Consider the following 20,422-nt stretch of genomic DNA (forward strand, 5'->3'; position numbering starts at 1 on the left):
ATAATGCCATTTGAAAAATGGTAGGCTCAATGTCATTTATTTTTTTTCATTTCATAACTGTTCAGTTTAATGAATAGAGGTAGGCTAATACAAAAAAAATATTAAATACATTGTATTAGTAGTACTAGTTTATTTTTCTTTACATACATTTATTCACAGTCTGGTCCAGTTGGTCCATTTAATTAAAAACTATGTCTGATCATAGGAGAAAAATAGTAAATTAACTCTACTGTACACGTGTAGTTCATTTCTGTCCCTGTGCTCTTTGTCTTCGGATCAGGTCGGAATAAAGTCCTCTTCGGCCCAGCAGTTCAGTATGAGTCCCAGCCTTTAAAAAGACATTTCCAAATAAAATCCTCATTCAGCAACTCAACTCTTATCAATGAAGTGACTTTTTTATCCTTCTGTTGTGGATTTAAATTGTTAAATTTTCTGGACAGTAATTTTCAGTGTTTGGCAACTAATACTCAAGTGCGACTTATGTTTTTTGTTTCATTTCTGACCACAGACAGCCTGTTAAGTTGTTTTTTTAGGCTATAGTTATCCTGACGTTACTTATAGTAGTCAGAAAATTAAGGTAGTTTGCCACATGGCAGTGCCTGAATATTGTTAATCCGCTACCATCTCAATTTCAGCCAATGAAGCAAATATCTGCATTTTTTAGTAGACAATTATATGACTCCAACAATAGGTTTCACTAATTGTTCTACTTCTCTGACGTCCAGCAAACTCACTTCAACGATGCGCCCGTTGCTCATGACACAGATGAGGTCAGCTGCTTGTATGGTGCTCAGGCGATGGGCAATGATCAGCACGGTGCGCCCCTGAGTAGCCCGGTCCAGCGCATCCTGCACCACACTTTCTGACTCTGCATCCAAGGCGCTTGTGGCCTCATCCAGTACTAAGATGCTCGGGTTCTTGATGAGGGCACGAGCAATAGCAACGCGCTGTTTCTGGCCTCCTGATAAAGTCACACCTCGTTCTCCTGTGATACAAAGTAGATGTAATTTCCAATATTTAACACAAAAACCATTATAATCTAAAGTACTACACAGATTCATCAGGGAACAAGGGGGATAAATATTTTAAACACGACCCAAAACATTATTAGTCTTGTACCGAGCACAGTATTGTAGCCGTCCGGGAAACTTTCAATAAAGCGATGTGCATTAGCTTGTTTGGCAGCCTCAAAGACCTCAGCGTCAGTAGCCTCAGGTTTCCCAAAGCGGATGTTGTCCATGATGGATGCTCCAAAAAGAACAGGCTCCTACAGAGGAAAACATAACATGGTTCAAATTCCAAACTTGTGTTTAGGGAAAGACAGTATCCAGTATTTTTTCAACCAAATTTAAAGCTTGATTTGTTTTACCTGATTGATAAATCCGATAACTTGTCCCCTGAGCCAGCAGAGATCAAGAGTTCGGATGTCAAGTCCGTCCAACATTACTACGCCGCTTGTCGGGTCATAGAAACGCTCCATAAGGGATGCTACTGTGGACTTTCCTAAAAGAAATAAAATGTTATACTATAATTACGCAGTTCAAATTTATTAAAAAAAGTACCTCCTCCAGATTCCCCAACAAGGGCAATTGTTTTGCCAGGTGGCAGTGTTAAGTTGAACCTTTCCAAAATCTGATGACCTGGTCTTGTCGGATAGCTAAAAAGTCACAAGAAATAAAGACTGAATGGTATGTTTAAACATTTCTAAACACTGCGTTTCTAAAGAAAATGTCCAACCTGAATGAAATATTAAGAAAATCAACTCTTCCTGTGAGTGAATGGTACGGGATGCGACCACCGCCAGAAAGGGGGATGGAAGGCTTCAGCGACAAATATTCAAAAACACGTGCACCGGCGCTCGTTCCTCTCACCATCTAAAGCGAATATGTGGAACATTAAGCAAACCAAAGTCAACAAAGTGGTTATCTTCTGCTGTACCAGAAAGCACTTACTTGGCCAAAAAGGATAGATATACTGGCCAAGGATCTGACAATGAAAAAAAATACATTAAATAAAATATTGATTACATAAAACCTGTTTGTCCAGTGAGATATTTCTTTTACCTCTGTACTGTCTGTGAAGCAACCAAGAAAGACATGAGATCACCGGGTGACATATCATTGTTTGAAATTAGAGTTCCTCCGGCAAAAATAGTTCCAAGAACAATGCCTGCAATGACATAAAATTAATTGCCAATACTGGAAAAATGATCATTTTTTGATTAAAATGAACAGACTCACAGTTGAGGGCAATATTCGAAAGACCCTGGAAAACTGCTATTCCTGTCCCAAGATTTTCATTCATTTCAGAAGATTTTTCAACTTCGTACGCATACAACCTGTGAGAGAAATAGCGGGAATGAAGCTTTATTAGCTCTGAAACAGTGAGCACATTGAGTATAAAACTGTCCACTTACTGTAGTTCCCGTTCTTCCATGGCAAAAGCTTTCACTGTTCGGACATTTCCAAGAGCCTCATCAGCCACTCCAGTTGCTTTGGCAACCTTCAAAAAAACACACAGATACACAATTGTTAATATAGTTACATAAAATGTTATTTGTGGATTCAGTCCAATTGCAATTTAATAGCTACGCTATTTCCAATTCATGTATTTATTTATTTATTTGCCAGCTTTAGGAATAGGGGAAAAAAAGCCTTTCCGCACCTGTTCCTGAGCCAAACGAGAAAGTCTGCGGAGAAACGAGCCAATGAGAGCACCCGCTCCCACAAGACATGGAAGCACTATCACGGTCAACCCTGTGAGTTTTGGCGAGATGACGTAAAGTGACACAAAGCACCCCACTGTCTGTGTGATACTCCGCAGTCCCTGAAGGCAAGCAAATTCATAAATTAGACATGGAATCATGACAAGTGATACTGAACTTCGTAAAATAGTGGCTGCTGCTGTGAATGTAGGCCAAATTCCCCACCTTGAATAAAAATAAATAAAGCAATACTGTAAATGAAGAACAGGATGCATTAAATGTACCTGGGAAATAACCAATTTAAAGGAAGATTTGAACTCCTGAATGTCAGCAGTCAAGCGATTCACCAGTTGTCCAGTTTTGTTGGCATCAAAGAAAGCCACATCTTGCCTGAGAGACACAGATAAAATGTGACAGAATGTGACCTATATAGATAGAGCAGTTAGCAACATGTACCTCAGTAGGGATGCAAAAAGAGTTTTCCTCATGTCCACTGCTACTCTTTCTCCAACCCTCGATAGCAGAATGATGTAGCCACTTGTCAGTAAGCCCTGTTTTTGCAATTCCAGATGTAAACAAATAACACAGCATAACACATGTAGTTTGTTTAAATTACTAACTTACTTGGATGCCATAAAGACCAAGCAATTTAAAAGCTGGACCCCTTATTTCATGGACATAACTCCCAGTGTGTTCCCTCAGGTAACGAGCTACAACATTCACCAGTTCGCCAAGCATCAACGGGATTTGAATGTTTAAAATGGCAGCACCAAAAGCAAGCTAAAAAGAAAGGCATATTAGTTATTTATTAAAGTGATGAATGTTGCACATATTCATATTCAGCACTCACCAGGGCAGCGCATGTCAGCGCAAACAGCTGAGGTTTCACAAACTCCCATAGGATGTGCCATTTGAACTCAGGATTTTTGGTCACTCTCTCCACTTGGATAATGTTGTTGTTGACATCTGCCTCGCATTGCGCCGTGTGGCAAAATAGTCGCCCGCATACTAGAAGTGTTGCTGGGGCGAGGATTAACCTCTGTGTGACGCCTGATTGTTTAGGAACCCGTGCGGCAGATTGTCGCACGGCTCTCTGAGCCACAGTCCATAAACGATTGGTGACAGTCCCGTTTTGACATGAAGTGTTGCATCCACTGCGCCCTAAAGATGAATATAATCTGTAGTACACAAATGAAATGATTATATCCCTTCATAATTGTATGTGATGGACCAATATCCATCCATTTTCTATTGTACCTTGCAGGCAGTCTGACTGTAACTGTCTTTTCTAAACACATTAGTTTACTGTAATGCCCAGAAAATATGACTGATTATAATGTATAGATATAGTTCTATATTAATATACTTGTATGGATATTATGAGAAAGATTGAATATGAGTGTACCAAACTCCTTGAATGTTTATTGATTAGTACCAAGTATTTATAGGGCTTAACTAGCTGGTTATCAATGGAATAAAATATTTAAAAATCTAAATGAATTATTGTCAATGTTTGGTTTTCTGATTTGCTTAACTAACTTATAAGCATGTATTGCATTACAGAAAACATTAACATGCATAGGTATTTCAGTTGTAAAATGATTATAAACGACAAAACACAAGTTTAAAGGTTACAAACAAACAACGTGCATACAAGCCAATTACCGACTGTGTAAAAGTGGTTGAAGGGACACAGTAAGCTGTCATTAGTGAGCTACACTAGCGGGTCACATTAACCTACCGTGAATATTTCCATAAACCTGTAGTTTTATGGCAATGTAGATGTAACGACAGCAACCGGGCTGGTGGAGCACATTTTACTGTCCCACAATACCACATTTTAACTCCTTTACTAAGAAGAAATTATTACAAATATCAGCCTTTCTATGGCTAAATGCACGCTGCCATATTGAATATACCCAGAATGCACTCCTTACGGAAGACTAGCTTGTTATTTTTAGAGTACTTTATTATTCGTTTTAGAAGTAAGCAATTATCCAAGGGCATAGAAGTATTACCTTTATTATTTAATAATGTTATTTTTTGTTTCACTTTCCGAAACCAACGAACAGGAAAGTTGCGCATGTTTACACGCGTGAGAACTACAGTTCTGTGCCGGATCTAGTCATGGCTAAAACCTGTAGTGACGTTTGTTTGTGTAAGACAAAAACAGTAGGCGCACACGCAAGATATGTTGTGTTTTTGGAAGCGATCTGAGCGGACTTGAAGCCTGATCCACAAAATTTGAGTATGCTACAAGGTGAACTCATGCGGACCTTTAAGATCGCTAGTCACGGTTGTTTTTTCTTTACTCTGAACGAGGATCCAAAGGAGTTTGACACCCGCGGATGACCGGGGCAAGTCGGGAACAAAACAAACCGTGTCACTCTACTCAACCACGCTCGACTGGGTGAATCATCCCCGCACCAGTCAACATATTCTCCCTCCTCTTCAAATAGGATTGCGTTTTCTTGTACGGATCTCGTATCACACTCCTTGATCACAAAACGAATATTCCTCTGGGAAATTTGGGAAGGTTACGTCACAAGCGATCGCAAGTTGTCACTGTAATTTAGCTCGTGGCTAGCCTGAATTGGAGCCAAAGCTGCAGAATGTGGCCTCAGTTCTGAAGATCTTCGTTTCAGATGGTCACACAGGAGATGTCACAGTTACTTATTCAGTAAATTGACGGAGGGGGAGAATGTGAAGCGCAATCATGGCCAATTTGGAAGCTTACCGGGAGTACCAGAGGATTGAGGACCTGGAGGAGGATTCTCCACCAGGAGAGGAGGATTTGCTGCTCCATGTGCCCGAAGGCCTGAAAGGTAAACATGTTATGACAGAGGATGCAAAAACAGAAAGTTATTGACATACAAGTCTAACTGCGATTGCAGTTGATTGTCCTCTCATCATTTCCCTTCTTTTTCTCTTGCAGATTCATGGCATCACATCAAGAATTTGGATAACTTCTTCACTCGAATATCCTTTTTTTATCTGTGACATATAACTGTATATCATGATCTCTAATGATCATTTAATAATAATCCAAATTGTACTGCTTTCTCATTTAATTGATGTCCTCCCAGTTTAAACCAGTTGATGATTTAAATATTTCATTGGTTGACCTGACTACTCATTTAGATTTTTATCAAAGTATTTTGTATTTAAGTCAACAATATGTGGCTTCAATACTCAATCAAACCACTTTGCAGAGTGATATTTTCGTTTTTTTAAGTTTTTAAATGTATATGTTCATAAATCCAAACTTAAAATAAATTAAAAAAAAACAATTTTCAAATTAATTAATCAAAGAAACACAATCATAAAAATTGAGACCTTCTTACCACATCTCCCATATGTAGACATCACGTTGTTGAGTCATGAAGGCCAAACTTCCATTGTATCAAATATTCATATTGTGGCTTACATGACCCAGAATCCACCATCTGTGATGCTGGTTAGTTTAAGAGAGCACACACATACAAACCAGAGCAAGCAGACAGTATAACTAACTAATCATTATAAGCATAACATCAGTAGAAGCACAAACATGCTCTGTGTTCTTTATGTGTCACAGAAGTTTGGTAGTTCAGCTCTCTGCTTATGACAGACCTGACCATTACCATTTTTTTCCTTTGACTAAAGGAGAATTAAACCACTAAAATAAAGAAAAATGACTCACATTTAAGACATAATATTACCACTCTATCAAATATAGTAATACTATTTTATTATCTATACTGCTATAGATGTTTTTTTCTTGGGGGCTAGTGTCAACATTTTTTGGTAAATGATTACTATTTGACTGAGCAAACGCACCCATTTCTGTGGTGGAATTAGCTTAACTTGCACATTTCTTTTTTGATTGCTATGTGGTGACCCATGATAAACTATAGGTTGTTGTTTTTTTTGTCTTCTGAGCATCCCCTATAAAAAATGGTCGAACTCTTATTAATATCTACAATATCTACATTAATATTTTTTTCTTAAAGTGTTACTACTCACATGAAGACTTCTATTTGACCAATATGTTGTTTATCCTTAATTTATGTGTCCAAATCTATCATTTTCATCAAAAGAATGGTTTTGCCTGTATGTTGCTTTCGGAGTTCTTTGAGCTAGTGTAAGTATGAAAACCACCTAACTGAATATTATCCTAAATAATCCCACATGAAGATCATGTTATTTTTGTCCTGAGATTGATTAGAAACCAATCCAGGCTGTAGTCATCTGTATTTCTATTATAGCTTTTTTTCCCGCGCTCTCCCAGTTGGTGCTTTCCTATTTTTAGGTCTTGATCTGCTTGTTTATCTGAATGTAGCCTCAGCTCGCATAAATGCAAGCCATCATGAACTCATAACTTTCTAATGACAGCCCAATGACTCATTATTTGCAATAGTACTAACTTGTACACAACTACCCAATGATACATGTTTAATTGTCATTCTCATTTTACTATGTCATCTGTCACCTTTTGTGCAATGCCAGTGTAATTTGTCACTTATAAATTGGTGTTGATCCATTTTTTTTTGTCTCAACAGTCAGTTTTTGTTTGTCGTCACTTTCACAACATTTTTGGTCAACTGTGTGGAGTATGATGTCTTGTTCGCCAACCGACCTGTCAATCACACGGGCCCTGGCTATAACCCATTGGACAGGAGCAAGGTCACAATCCCTGATGCACTTCTTCCCAGTCAGCAGTGCACTCAGAGGTAAAACAACCTTTTTTTAACAGTTTGTTTTTGTTGAAGTATTTTTTGGGGGGTGAAAAAACAGTATAGAATTCATAGTGATATTGTTGTCATCTATGGTGGATATTCAGGGCAAAACATGGAGACACAATTTCAAATGTTTGGCTTTGTCAAAGAACTTTTAGGGAAGATATTTTTCCATAAACATGTTGGAGTTGTTTACTGAGATAGTTTATGTCTTAAGAAGACAGGGGTATGTATGTATCATGGAAAAGGAACAAGTTGTTCCTTTTTTATTATCTTGTGATTAGTTTTCCTGTTGCAACACGTAAGCGTTGATGACACTGGGAAGTTGTTATGTTCCACAGTTAGTAATTGATCTGTGTCAGTAAGGTGAAAGTGGTCAGCGGAGACACCAACATTTTGGCTGACGCTGCCTGCTACGTGACACTTCACACTGGCAGGCTAGGAGCTAAACCTTCAACTATGTTATTATTATATTTTCCGCATAGTGATTGCTTTCCACAGCTACACAATTATTTAAGGTCATATTTAAAATAACAATGAAATGACTGTTTTGTTTTTGTTTTTTTTAATCCATTTTATAACATTGTTTTCCCCCCTCTGAATAGTTTAACTAATATAACACAAATAAATGACTTTTTCCCTCAAAAAGAATGTTTTTCCCTCAAACATGATAATTTACATCTGCTAAACATAAGAACACCCAGCATAACTTTCATAATCTCTCACTCCTAAGTATTTTTAAACTCAAGATAAGATTATATGTACTGACCTTTTTCTTATTCAGAATTCAAGAGAACAGATGGAACATATTTCTTCTTATTATGGCCACCATCTTTTGGATCTATCGACTCATCAAAGTCTTTTGCAACGTTCTGAGCTACTGGGAGATTCGGCAGTTCTACATTAAGGCACTGAAGATCAGAATGGTAAACATTTTACTCTTGATTCATTGGCAGCCAATGAGTTAACATGCCTATAGCATATCATTGGTCAAACTCACACAATGATTTAGAATTATATTACCTATTTTCTGGTATATGCAGTATATCCATGCATCAACTCAATATGCAACATAACAATGTGAATCCATTGACTCTTTTTCCTAGGATGAACTATGCAACTTCACATGGCAAGAAGTCCAGGACCGTCTCATCAGCCTGCAGCGAGAACAGCAAATGTGCGTCCACAAGAGAGAACTGACAGAATTGGACATCTATCACCGCATATTGCGTTTCAAGAACTACATGGTGGCCATGATCAACAAATCCTTGCTTCCCGTGCGGCTTCAGCTCCCCCTACTGGGTGAAGTCATTTTCCTCACGCAGGGCTTGAAGTACAACTTTGAGCTCATCCTCTTCTGGGGCCCCGGCTCGCTGTTCCAAAACAAATGGAACCTGCACCCTAAGTACAAGCGCAACAGCAATCGGCTAGAACTGGCGCAGCAACTCAGCAGGGTCATTCTGCTCATGGGTGTGGCCAATCTGCTGCTCTGTCCCTTCATTCTGGTCTGGCAGGTTCTCTACGCGTTCTTCAGCTACACCGAAATCATTCGACGTGAGCCCGGGAGCCTTGGCGCACGCCGCTGGTCCCTTTATGGCCGACTGTACCTGCGCCACTTCAACGAGCTGAACCACGAACTGCACGGACGCATGGGTCGAGGCTACAAGCCCACATCCAAATACATGAACTCCTTCACGTCGCCACTGCTCACTGTGATGGCTAAAAACGTCGCCTTCTTCTCGGGCTCCGTGTTGGCTGTGCTTATCGCGCTGACTGTCTACGACGAAGACGTCTTGACCGTGCAGCACATTCTGACTGGGATCACTGTGTTAGGAGTGGTTATCACCATCACCAGGTGGGTTATTCAGGCTGTATGTCTAATGGTTCTGCATCTATATGACTAAAATATGTGCTTGCTTTTGCTCCAAACAAGGTCATTCATCCCAGACGAACATATGGTTTGGTGCCCAGAACAGCTGCTGCAGTGTATGCTGGCCCACATCCACTACATGCCTGACCACTGGAGGGGCAACGCTAACAAGAGTGAAACCCGTGATGAAGTGGCACAGCTGTTTCAGTACAAAGCGGTGAGCAGGGAAAACCTCGATAGATGGGCACAGTCTTTCTAGTTAATTCCTAATGAGCTTTTGTTGTGGGTTTTACTCCTCATTTTGAGTCAATTTGCATGCACATTATATTTTTCAAGGACACTAAACTGTTTTGTTGCAAGCAGGTGTTCATCCTGGAGGAGCTGCTCAGTCCCATTGTTACACCCTTTATCCTCATCTTCCTGCTGAGGAGCAAGAGTCTGGAGATTGTCGATTTCTTTAGGAATTTCACTGTGGAAGTCGTTGGTGTGGGAGACATCTGCTCCTTTGCGCAGATGGACATCAGACGTCATGGGAACCCAACTGTAAGCATGCTGCTACACTCATTAACACCATTTACTGTACAATCTTTCTACAAATGCCACGTTACTAATGACTTTTTTTTGTTATAAATATGTCTGATCGTCTAGTGGCTCTCGGAGGGCCAGACAGAGGCATCAGTGTACCAGCAGGCAGAGAACGGCAAGACAGAGTTGTCACTCATGCATTTCACCATTAAAAACCCACACTGGCAGCCACCATTGGAAAGCTCTGTGTTCATCAGTCAACTCAAGGAGAAGGTGCATCATGATGCGCAAGGTGGTCCGTCCACACAGCTGCTGCTTTCTGAGGCTCCGCTATGTACATCACTACAGTCCAATGAGTCTGCTACTGGGGTGAGAAATCCTTCAAGCAGACACAGCGCATCACTGTTCAAATTTCGATTCATCACCAAGTTGTTTCAATTGTGCCCAGCCTGATAATCTGCTAGCCAGTGTCTTGGCGCACCCCGTCCTCACTGCGTCAGGACTACAAGGCAGAGATCACCGCTTCATCCCGCCGAGCACGGCAGCGTCGGCGGCCGCCAGCGTCCTGGCGTCTTTGTCCACCTCTCAGCTACCGCACACGGGCCGGGGTCGCACCCAACGCCACCAAGTGTTACATCCAGACAACACCATGTACCACAGTGATCGAACTGTCATAGACAGGTACCTGACAGATCTCAGACATTTCACCCACACACACACACACACAATTTACTATTGAACTTCTGTTTCTATTAGTATGTCATTCAGCGACAGCCATTTACGAAGCAATACACTTCACTCTGAGTTTGCCTCGGCAGAGATGAGCCTTCACGCCATCTACATGCATGAGGTGAATTTCTCGTTGCTGCCAATCTCATCATGCCCACCCACTTGCCTTGTATTGACTCACATCTTTTGCGTTAGCTCCACCAGCAGACGTCACACCCACAAAGAAATTCAGGGCAATGGCATTGCTCAGTGCCAATGACAGAGCTGCCCAGTCACACTGGTAAGTGTAAAATCGCTCGGGAGACTGGCGGCAAATATAAAAAATGTTTTTAGCTAACTCAATTTGAAAATTGCCAGGTTATCCTGCCAATTTTAGTTCGACGCCATCTTTAGTCACACCAGTGCAACTTGGTGGGTGGCAAGAAGAAGAGGAGGAGGAGGATGAAGGTGAAGAAGAGATAAACAGTGGCTCCACTCTGAAACAAGACACCAGAACCTGAAGCGCCTTATGACTTAAGGTGTGTGTGGCTTATTTCTAGCTGTGTAGCTTAGTGTTACTTTGAATTGGTCAACTGATACTATTATTATTTTTCCTTTGCAGTGTTTACATTTTACTTTTTCTCTAGTGAACCCTGTGTGGCCTTAGAACATTTTCAGCATGGACCTTTAAATCCTTCCTTTTGTCACAAGGACTTCTCATGAAGAAACCACTATATCTTCTTCTGCACAGACATCAGGGAAGTATTCATGTTTTTATTTTGTTAAGATGGAGTGTGTGCGTGTAGGTATGCAAGTAGACAACATGGTGTATTTATAAAAAACACTGATGGGGGGGGCAATAACGCCAAAAGCTCTGTATGCACAATATACATGTTGATAGTGCACATCACAAGCATCCGTTATAGTGTTTCGCTGCATTATTTTCACTTGGGTGTCTCATAGTGATGCGTAAATACTTGAAAAGACCACATTGCTTCAATACACATATGAACAAAGTAGTACTCCTACTGCCAGAAAATTATGTGGGCTAAAGGACTTGATCAATTATTTTAGAGTTTTGTCTCACACTCACATATTTTGTTCAGTATTATCAAGTATTGTAGTAATATCTGGATGGTGACTGGTAAGTTGGAGCCTATCGTTGATGACTTTTGGGCCTAAAACTGAAAATGAAAGACATGCAAATTCAACACAGAATTGTATTCATAAATCCAAAATCTGTGAGGCAGGTGTTATTTACATTTCAACTTTATGGAATATATTTTTTTGTTAAATTATTTTTTATATGACTCAAGCATGCATGTAACAACAATAGACCTATATATACCTTCAAAAGAATTTCTCCCCTGAAAGTTCTTGATTCACATGGACGACACAAATCCTTCAACCTATTAGTTTTTAACTTCCAATATGTATACTAAGTATTAGTATTTCAAAATGATTTTTAATGAATTTATCTTTGTCATTGCTAAAGAAAAACTAGGCCCACAAAATGCATAACGACTTGATGACATCACGTTAAAGTACTAAGTATCAACACACATATAAAGCAGGTTTATTTAAACCACATACTATCTTGCATTAAGACTGAATAATTTTCAACATCCTGAATGCTAAACATGTAGGCTTCATTATTTATCTCTCTGAATGCTTCATGATGTTAACATGAGCTCAGTATTTTGCACTTATATAAAAGCAGAGTTGTAATTGTACATAGACATATGCACAGCTCATACAACACCTCAGAAAGGGATCTGAGTCACCACCTCAATATGTTTGTATATAAAGACTCATTTTATATCGGCCATATTGATGAGGTCGCTCTTTGCTTACACATTTGTTTTAGAGGTTTAGAAGTTCTTGTGTGTGTGTGTGTGTGGGGGGGGGGGTGTACATGTTGCCTCTGAAAACCGTAAAAGACACTGGAGTTAGTTCAATGGAGTTTTTTTGCAGTCACACCTCACTGCTGGTGTTCTCCTTATTATTTAAAGCAGTGCCTTAGCATTAAGGAGTCAGTTTATTTGCATCAATACAGTAATTATTCAGTGGTGTTACGCTCTTTTTTAGGTTTCTCTAAGGTGAAACACAGAATTTTTATAGTGGCCCCAATTCAGTCAAATAATTGGCTCTCGCCAATTGGGTTCCAGTATGTTATCTGCTTCAGATTAGTAAACATATCCCTCAAATATATGCATTTGCCTAATTAATGCAAATAAACTTCTGACCTCAAAGACAGTAAGCACCAATTAGCTAGTGTTGTGTCAATTACTTAAAATGATACACACTTTCCTGAAATAAACACGCAGCCCCAATTACTTGGTTGGTTTATCATCTTTTGCAAATGAAAGCCATTTCTTTGTGTGTATAGGATGGATTTAATAAATGTAGCTTTTATGAAGAATGGCAAAGAGACTGACAACAGGCTTTTCTTTTTTTATTTTGTCTGAATATGCTCTTGTCTTGTCAGCTACTGGCATCTTCATACAAACGTACGCCAGTCCTATGACATCATTATAAGGTGCTATATGTTTTCATGCTGAATTACCTGGGTTTTACAGCACGTTCTGTATTTTAAACACGAGCTGATTAATGCAACTTGCCAAAATATTTTTTTTGTTTTGACAGTGTCATAATATATGTTATCAATTTATATGTAGAAGATACTTCTTATTTGATTTTTATTTTTTTGTGTGTTATTGCTGTGATGTCTATTTCAAATAAAACATTTCCAAATTTGTGATTGGATTTGATATACAGTTATTTCACAACTGTATAATTAAATGCCTTGAACTATTGGATGGAAAAAGGAGAATGAGTGAATTGAAGAATAGCTTGAATACTAAATGACGTAATTATTTATTGCGGATACTACATAGAAAATAAAACCTCAGACCGGTCAGTTTTTAGGCATGTTGTGCTCTAAAACGTTAATACACCTTCAGAGCAGTACAGACACTAACTGCAGTAACTGCCTTACAGGCATACTTAGTGTCTGCTAGAATTTCGAGTGGGGGCCTGGCCTGATTCAAGTGAGTGTCCAGACTACCTGCTGCTGTCAGTCACCGGGAAAGAAAATACTGTGTTGATACACATGTCAAAAATGAGATTCGGTATTCTGATTCAGTCATGTTCCTGAATACAGTTCATGCTTTGTGATTTGTCGGCTCTTTTAGGCCTTCGATACTCCAAAGCAATCATCATGTGGCCCAGCAGCTGAAGTGAATGCGTAGTCAAAGCAATGGTCCACGGGATACAATGAGTCACTTTTATCATAGGTGGATGAAGCGGCTCAAAGGTTTCAGATGTGTGCTTAGGAAAAATATGCGGGTTGCTCATAGTTGGCACTAAAAGTTTCAGCCAAGAGGTTGCAGGGTGTCCTCGTTTTTTTTTTTTTTTTTTTTTTACCTCTTCAGGTTTTATTTATCTTTCTTTATTCCTATTTAAAGACTCAGTTATGGCTGTGTCTTCCGAGTGTCATATGATCCCCATGAGAAGTAAAAATGTAGATCTCCAACAATAATTAGAATCTGTTCAGTGCTGTATTAATAAAGATTTTAGTCGATGGTTTGGATTCATATTATGAAATACATCACACCATACCCAGAGTTAATATTTGCCACTGTGACACAATAAGCAGGAGAAGACAGATGGATGAATGGATAATTATATATAATAAAATGGGATGTAGGGTATCATTTATCTCAGGCCATATTTGTATCAGCAGCAAAGATGGTCATGGCATTAAAGGATTGCATTGGCTGCCTCAGTGAACACTTTACACTTCTGAATGTAACCAACAATGTCATTATTACGGTAAATGTTTAACACCATTGATGTGATGGACATCCAGTTGCATGTTTCAGTGCCAGTGACAGTAAAAGTCCAATCTGTTGGACCGAGAGGGATGGCAGTGAATGATCCTTCTGAACAAAATCATCCTCCATCACTGTAAGTAGCAAACTCTCATTTACAAAGTACAAAAGCAAAAATTTGGGTTGTTAGCACAGCGTGTGGCTTCAAAATTGCGGCACTGTTTATTAATTGGAAGCATGCAATAAATATGTTTCAACTCTCTGAGAGTTGTGTTAATTGACTACACAATGTTAAATGATTTTGGACAATCTGCCCTGCAGCAGCGTGCAACCACAGTGTGAGTTACTGTGTGCTATCTGCACAGTAAATGACAAGAGTCTATTTTGGAAAGGAGGCTGCGCCAAAATAGACACCGACAGCTATCTCCCAGCATCATGTTGGACCTACGCAGGACAAGAAAGAAAAAATAAGTCCAGTCAAGTGCGCACCACAGGGCACCGGGGGATGCTACTGCACTCTGAATTTACAACCATATTAAGGATATTTTAACTCAAAGAAGACACTTTTTTTTCAGGGTTAGATTTGCAACAATTTGGAGTTTTTCATGACTGACTGACCCACAAGAGAAGACTCAAGGTAATTAAGTGACACTACTTTTTTCTTTTTTTTTTAAACAATGGGATGAATTTAAAATGATGTGTACTGGGAGAGGATTTATTAGACTTGGCTTTGGTGGTATATTTAAAAAAAATGTAAAATAGAAATAGTTTGTGAGTGTGAAGCGAGCTGTATAGATGAAACTCGGCCTATTTGTCACTTTTCAATTTGTTAGAGCCTATCGTTCATTCTTAAAGTATACATTTGAAGAGCTCTAGCTGACTCTTTAAGGTATTTTCCTCTACACAAGGAAGTGAGGTAGGTTGGCATAAATGTCGGAGCCTTATCAGACAGCTGAAGTGGCGCCGGCTTCTACAAATGGAAATGAAGCAAGATGGCCTGGGACAGCTGAGGTTATTTTGGTCCGGCCTTAGTTGAAGGGACCAAGGCGACAAAGCCACTAAATGTCACCCTTTGCGAATGGGGAAACACTCCATTTTGACCTTGTCGCCGTGGAACTTATTAGTTTGTGCGTATTACATTTAATTACTGTTGCTGAGTAGCTTGTACAGCTGAACTGATGTTTTGTGTTGCTGTCGGATCTGAGGTGACTGAGATACACTGGTAAATACTGTAAGTCAGTCTACAAGATTGATGTCTATTTTCACAGCACCAATCAACATGTCAAACACACAACCAGTCACAATTTTAAGTAAGCACGGCTGTAAATAAAATCGAATGTACTGGAGTCCTTGATTTACGGTATAACCCAAAATGTAACCATTAAGCATGGAGTGTGAACCTCATAATAAATCAGTTCAGAATAAATATAAAAGAACCAATAATATTCAGTTGTTTGAATATCCACAAAATCTTTAAAAACCTTTGCAGTAAGAAGGAAAACTCATTATCAGAACTTTTTCTTTTGGAGACTCTTCCAACTGTTGACAATCTCTGCCTAATACTAGAATTGGAGGTTCAATAAATGCCCAACTGCAACTTTGATAATAACTGACTTTATGATGTTATATTATGAAAACCTTTCAGAAAGGAGTAAACTTGATAATGGTGGACATTTTACCTGACTGTTAAATTTGTTTCCTTGACTGTAGGGACAAACCATGGATCAAAATCTATTCGGGGGGGCCCCCAGGTTCCTCACCCGGCCCAAAGCATTTTCCGTGTGTGTCGGCAAGGATGCGACGTTGAGTTGCACAATTGTTGGTACCCCAAGTCCGCTCATCACATGGGAAAAAGAGAAGCTGAAGCTAACATCCGGGGAACGCTTCAAGACCGTGGAAGATGGAAATGTGTACCGTCTGACCATCTATGACTTGGCGCTAGAAGACAGCGGTCAATATCTGTGCAGGGCCAATAACAGCATCGGAGAGGCCTACGCTGCCGTGACCCTTAAAGTGGCTCTTCCGACTGAAATAGAACCAAGGGCCCCTGTTTTCGTGCTCAAGCCAACCTCTGCTCGAGTGGGTTTGGGCGGTGATGCTGTATTCCACTGCAGAGTGGTCGCTCACCCTGAGGCCAATTTCGATTGGGAGAAGGATGGACGCTACCTAGGCGAGTCCAACCGCATCAAGATCTCTTCTGACAGCGACAGCAGCAGCTTGAAGATTCAAAGCGTGCGCAACTTGGACAGCGGCTCGTACACTTGCAGGGCCCAGAACACATTGGGAAGGGCACATGCTACCGCTGCGCTGGTGGTGGACACCCAGGATTCCCACTTGTTCGCCGCAGAAAACCATACCTCCCTCCTCTCTCATCTCCAGAAGCGCAAAGAAGAGATGAAGAAGGACATATCCGTCTTTCGTACAGAGGAAAGTGTCGGATCAGTCAAAATCACTGATAGTTTGAGCTCACTGAATCTGGAGCACGAGGTGAGGTCATCAATGCTGGCCAAACTGCCCAAGGGCGTGTTCACCCGCACCTGCACCGTTACAGAGGGAAAGCATGCCAAACTCAGCTGTTTTGTGACGGGTCACCCTAAACCTCACATCATTTGGAGGAAGGATGGAGTCAATATTGGCGAGGGCCGCCGCCATGTCATTTATGAAGATCATGCAGAGAACTTCATCCTCAAAATCCTGTACTGCAAGCAGACTGACAATGGTTTCTACACTTGCAATGCCACCAATATGGCCGGTCAGACCTACAGCGCTGTGCTGGTAACAGTCAAGGGTAAGTGGCCTTTCACTTATAGATTGTATTATGACTCCGGAAGCACTGCACGTACAATTGACCCATCTTAACTGTCTGTAATATTAATCTTGTTCGACTTGCTATAGCCCAACTCCTCCAAATATAAAAATGTTATGCATCTATACCGTATTTTGGAGTGATTGGCTCCCCACCGATACTGGGTATCCCTCGCCTGGTGGATGTAATTAGCTGGGAAAGGCTCCAGCACCCCCACAACCTTTTTGAGGGCAAGCGGTTCAGAAAATGAATGAATGGAATGCTTTTTTTCATTCATTCATTTTCTGAACCGCTTAATCCTCATTAGGATTGTGTGGGGTGCTGGAGCCTATCCCAGCTGACTCCAGGTCAGAGGAGGGGGACACTGATTGCAGGGCACAAGGAGACAGACAACCATCCACACTAAGGGCAGGGAACGGGGGTGAAAATCCACTCTCAATTCACGCTAAAGCTTACTGCGGACATGCCAAATTCAGAAGAGCCTAGCTAAGGAAAACGACAGAGGTGAGGGATCAAAATGTTATTGTCGTGCGATCTACCAATACTACTTTAGCGATCTACCGGTAGATCGCGATCCATGTAATTGGCACCCCTGATGTTATTTTGTCACAACACTCTGACATTTTCTGATACATGTATGTAAAATCATATCTTCCTGATGTATCAATTAAAATGCTTAGTGAGTGTGTGAGAGTAAAAGGCAATTTTAGAGTCAGCTCATTGCCAATTCTAAAATGTTATTAAAGGAACAGAAGAGACTACTGTGCTGTTAGTGCCAGTAGGTCAAACAGTTTGACTCAAACTTACTGTCCATTCATTACGCCAAAACCATTTGAAGATGTCGGTGGCTTGTCACAACATGATTATATTGAAGCTCATTTCCTTGGGGGAGGTCTAGTGTTTCATCTATTTTCTGATGCTGTTAAGAAGTTCACAGTTGCTACGCGGAGTTTTCGCACAATGTTGTTGGTGAAATTGTTTTTGGTAGTGTGACTTCCCCTGGGAGTGATACTGACTAAAGCATGAAACAGTACAGTGTGAAAATTGTTTATTTTTATTTGTTTTGACCAGGATTTTTTTTTATTTTTATTTAACCACAACTTGAAAAATAAGTAGCATGCCAAGAATTCAAAAAATAGTAGAGTTATAATTTTACATATTCCATCTACTGCATGTCTAGTTGAGAAACTATGGCCTTTGTGTAATTGCACCTTTTTCTCTGAATATATGTACTACATGTTGGGGTTGGAGTCTCCTTGTACTCAAAAAATTAAATATTTTCTCCTGAAAATTTGCCTGGAATTTTCTACATTAGTTGTTACCCCTCTATTCAGGTTTTCAGGAAGATATGACAAGTTTAATCTAGTGTCAACCAATTTATTCATTCATTTTCAACACTGTGTAATTAATGTATACATTTCATGAATATTTTTTTTCAAACATGTATCCCCTTTATGCCAGAGCCAAAGGTGCCCTTCAGGAGGAAGCTGCAAGATGTGGAGGTTCAAGAGAAAACGTCCGCCACAATGATGTGTGAGGTACCTCTGACTGGTAGCAAGACTGACTGGTTTATGGAGGAAACACGTCTGGAGCAAAACACCAAGTATCGTATGGAAGAGCAAGGCACTTTACGTCGCCTAACTATACACAATGTGACCACCAACGACGACGGCGTTTACGTCTGCGAGATGAAGGAAGGCAGCCGCACGGTGGGCGAGCTCACCGTTTTAGGTAAGACTTTATTCATTTATCACCAAAAATAAGTTAAAAATATTGTTAGTTTGAAGACAACATCTTGTATAATAAATAACGTTCATATAATAAAATAGTTCTTCAAACACTTTTTACAAAGTAACTTCCTGGAAATGCTGGATTTTATTTCATTCATGTTCACTATTACACATAAAAAAATGCAATTGTTTTATTAGCTTATTAACTAAGATTTTTTACACTGGGATGACATTAAAAAAGTGCTGTTTTGCTGTTAAATACACAATAAACCATTTGAAAATTGATTCAAGTGGGTTGACCCTATCGTGACGTCAAATTCAATCTCACAGGCAACATCACAAAGAAGCTTCCTCGGAGGACAGTAGTACCCGTCAGTGACACGGTCATCTTTTGTGTGGAACTGGAAAAACCTTGTCCCGATGCATACTGGACTCGCAATGGAGAAAAACTCAACGCAGATTCCCGGATTTCCATGGCCTGCCTGTTCAGACAGTACACGCTCACCATTCGAGAGTGTCAGGCGGATGACTCGGGAGAAGTGGCCTTCGTGGCTGGTGACTGCAAGACTTCCACTCGATTCTCCGTCACTGGTGTGGAAATCTCAATTTCTCTGCTTGACATTATCACAACCATTTATTAATTGCATCTTCCCTCTTTGCAATTCAGCGGCAAGGAAGCATCCTCCTGATCCCCCTGTTGATGCTTTGGTGCAAAACAAGACTGACTCATCCATCACACTTCAGTGGTCTCCTCCAGACAGCGATCGCCCCGTGCCCATTAAGGGATACATTGTGGAAAGGAGGAAGGTTGGCACTACGACATGGCAGAGGTGCAACGCCGGAGAAACGATTTTGTCAACGGAAATCACCATCTGTAACTTCACAGAGGAGTCAAGTTTCCAATTCCGTATATCTGCCATCAATGACTTTGGTCAGAGTGACTACCTGGAGGTGCCTGGAAGCTTCTACCTTGGTAAAACTGATATATTTGGCATGACCAGCTATTTTTGTAGTGTGCCGCTGAACTGTATTTTCTTATATTTGTTGTTGTTGTTGTACTTCATTCAGAACCCACTGCAGAAATCCGGAAAGGCCTTGTGGACAGCACGGCAGTCCGAGGCGAAGAGTTTTCCATCTCGGTGGAACTGTCCGCTGTTTGCTCCGGCTTCTGGTCTCTAAATGGCCGCATACTGCGCAGTGGGGGTGACTACCTCATCACCCGCTCCAAGAATATACACACGCTGCTTCTCCGAGAGGTCCTAATGGACATGAATGGAGCGGTAATCAAGTTTGTTGGCGGAGGCTCACAAAGCAGTTGTGTCTTAGCTGTTCAGGGTATGTCACATTATCATATCATTGCTTTGCATTTTTCTGTCACCAAGTAACTTTACTCACTCTCTTACTACATGATACAGTGCCAGCTGTCCGATTTATCAATAAGTCAGGTCAGCAAGAGGTGTTGAGCTGCACCGTCCAAGACACTGCTCAGATGACTGCTGAGTTGTCAGATTACGATGCACAGGTTTGT

General features: G+C 40.4%; 3 protein-coding genes across 4 annotated transcripts in view; 2 read left to right on the forward strand and 1 right to left on the reverse strand.

Annotated features, from left to right (window-relative positions):
- Positions 1-16: 16 nt before the first annotated feature.
- abcb8 (ATP-binding cassette, sub-family B (MDR/TAP), member 8) lies at positions 17-4,768 on the reverse strand. The gene is made up of 16 exons (XM_077724228.1): positions 4,446-4,768; positions 3,555-3,882; positions 3,329-3,484; positions 3,161-3,255; positions 2,989-3,094; positions 2,665-2,826; positions 2,417-2,502; positions 2,241-2,338; positions 2,064-2,169; positions 1,953-1,986; positions 1,738-1,874; positions 1,563-1,657; positions 1,370-1,503; positions 1,120-1,267; positions 735-985; positions 17-328 (listed from the first exon to the last, which is right to left on the reverse strand). The coding sequence occupies exons 1-16, from the start codon at positions 4,541-4,543 to the stop codon at positions 245-247; spliced, it is 2,118 nt and encodes a 705-aa protein (XP_077580354.1). The 5' UTR covers positions 4,544-4,768; the 3' UTR covers positions 17-244.
- A 72-nt stretch (positions 4,769-4,840) lies between these two features.
- Positions 4,841-12,416, forward strand: atg9b (autophagy related 9B). Of its 2 annotated transcripts, none has more exons than XM_077724226.1 (14): positions 4,841-5,529; positions 5,640-5,682; positions 6,762-6,827; positions 7,246-7,416; positions 8,207-8,348; positions 8,529-9,277; positions 9,356-9,509; positions 9,656-9,835; positions 9,941-10,186; positions 10,266-10,498; positions 10,574-10,667; positions 10,742-10,826; positions 10,904-11,064; positions 11,148-12,416. In XM_077724226.1, the coding sequence occupies exons 1-13, from the start codon at positions 5,421-5,423 to the stop codon at positions 11,044-11,046; spliced, it is 2,415 nt and encodes an 804-aa protein (XP_077580352.1). In that variant the 5' UTR covers positions 4,841-5,420; the 3' UTR covers positions 11,047-11,064; positions 11,148-12,416. The 2 variants fall into 2 exon arrangements, with proteins under 2 accessions (XP_077580352.1, XP_077580353.1); XM_077724227.1 differs by having other exon boundaries at positions 11,173-12,416.
- Positions 12,417-14,771: 2,355 nt separating this feature from the next.
- Positions 14,772-20,422, forward strand: part of obscnb (obscurin, cytoskeletal calmodulin and titin-interacting RhoGEF b) — a 38,967-nt gene continuing 33,316 nt past the window's right edge. The window contains 8 exon segments of the mRNA XM_077724124.1: positions 14,772-14,839; positions 14,934-14,995; positions 16,069-17,146; positions 18,626-18,895; positions 19,225-19,485; positions 19,562-19,867; positions 19,963-20,229; positions 20,310-20,416. Coding sequence (XP_077580250.1) covers positions 16,078-17,146; positions 18,626-18,895; positions 19,225-19,485; positions 19,562-19,867; positions 19,963-20,229; positions 20,310-20,416 — 2,280 coding nt within the window. The 5' untranslated portion in view covers positions 14,772-14,839; positions 14,934-14,995; positions 16,069-16,077.

The sequence above is a fragment of the Stigmatopora nigra genome, chromosome 9 (genome assembly GCF_051989575.1).
Source record: "Stigmatopora nigra isolate UIUO_SnigA chromosome 9, RoL_Snig_1.1, whole genome shotgun sequence".
In the NCBI taxonomy this organism is placed as follows: domain Eukaryota; kingdom Metazoa; phylum Chordata; class Actinopteri; order Syngnathiformes; family Syngnathidae; genus Stigmatopora; species Stigmatopora nigra.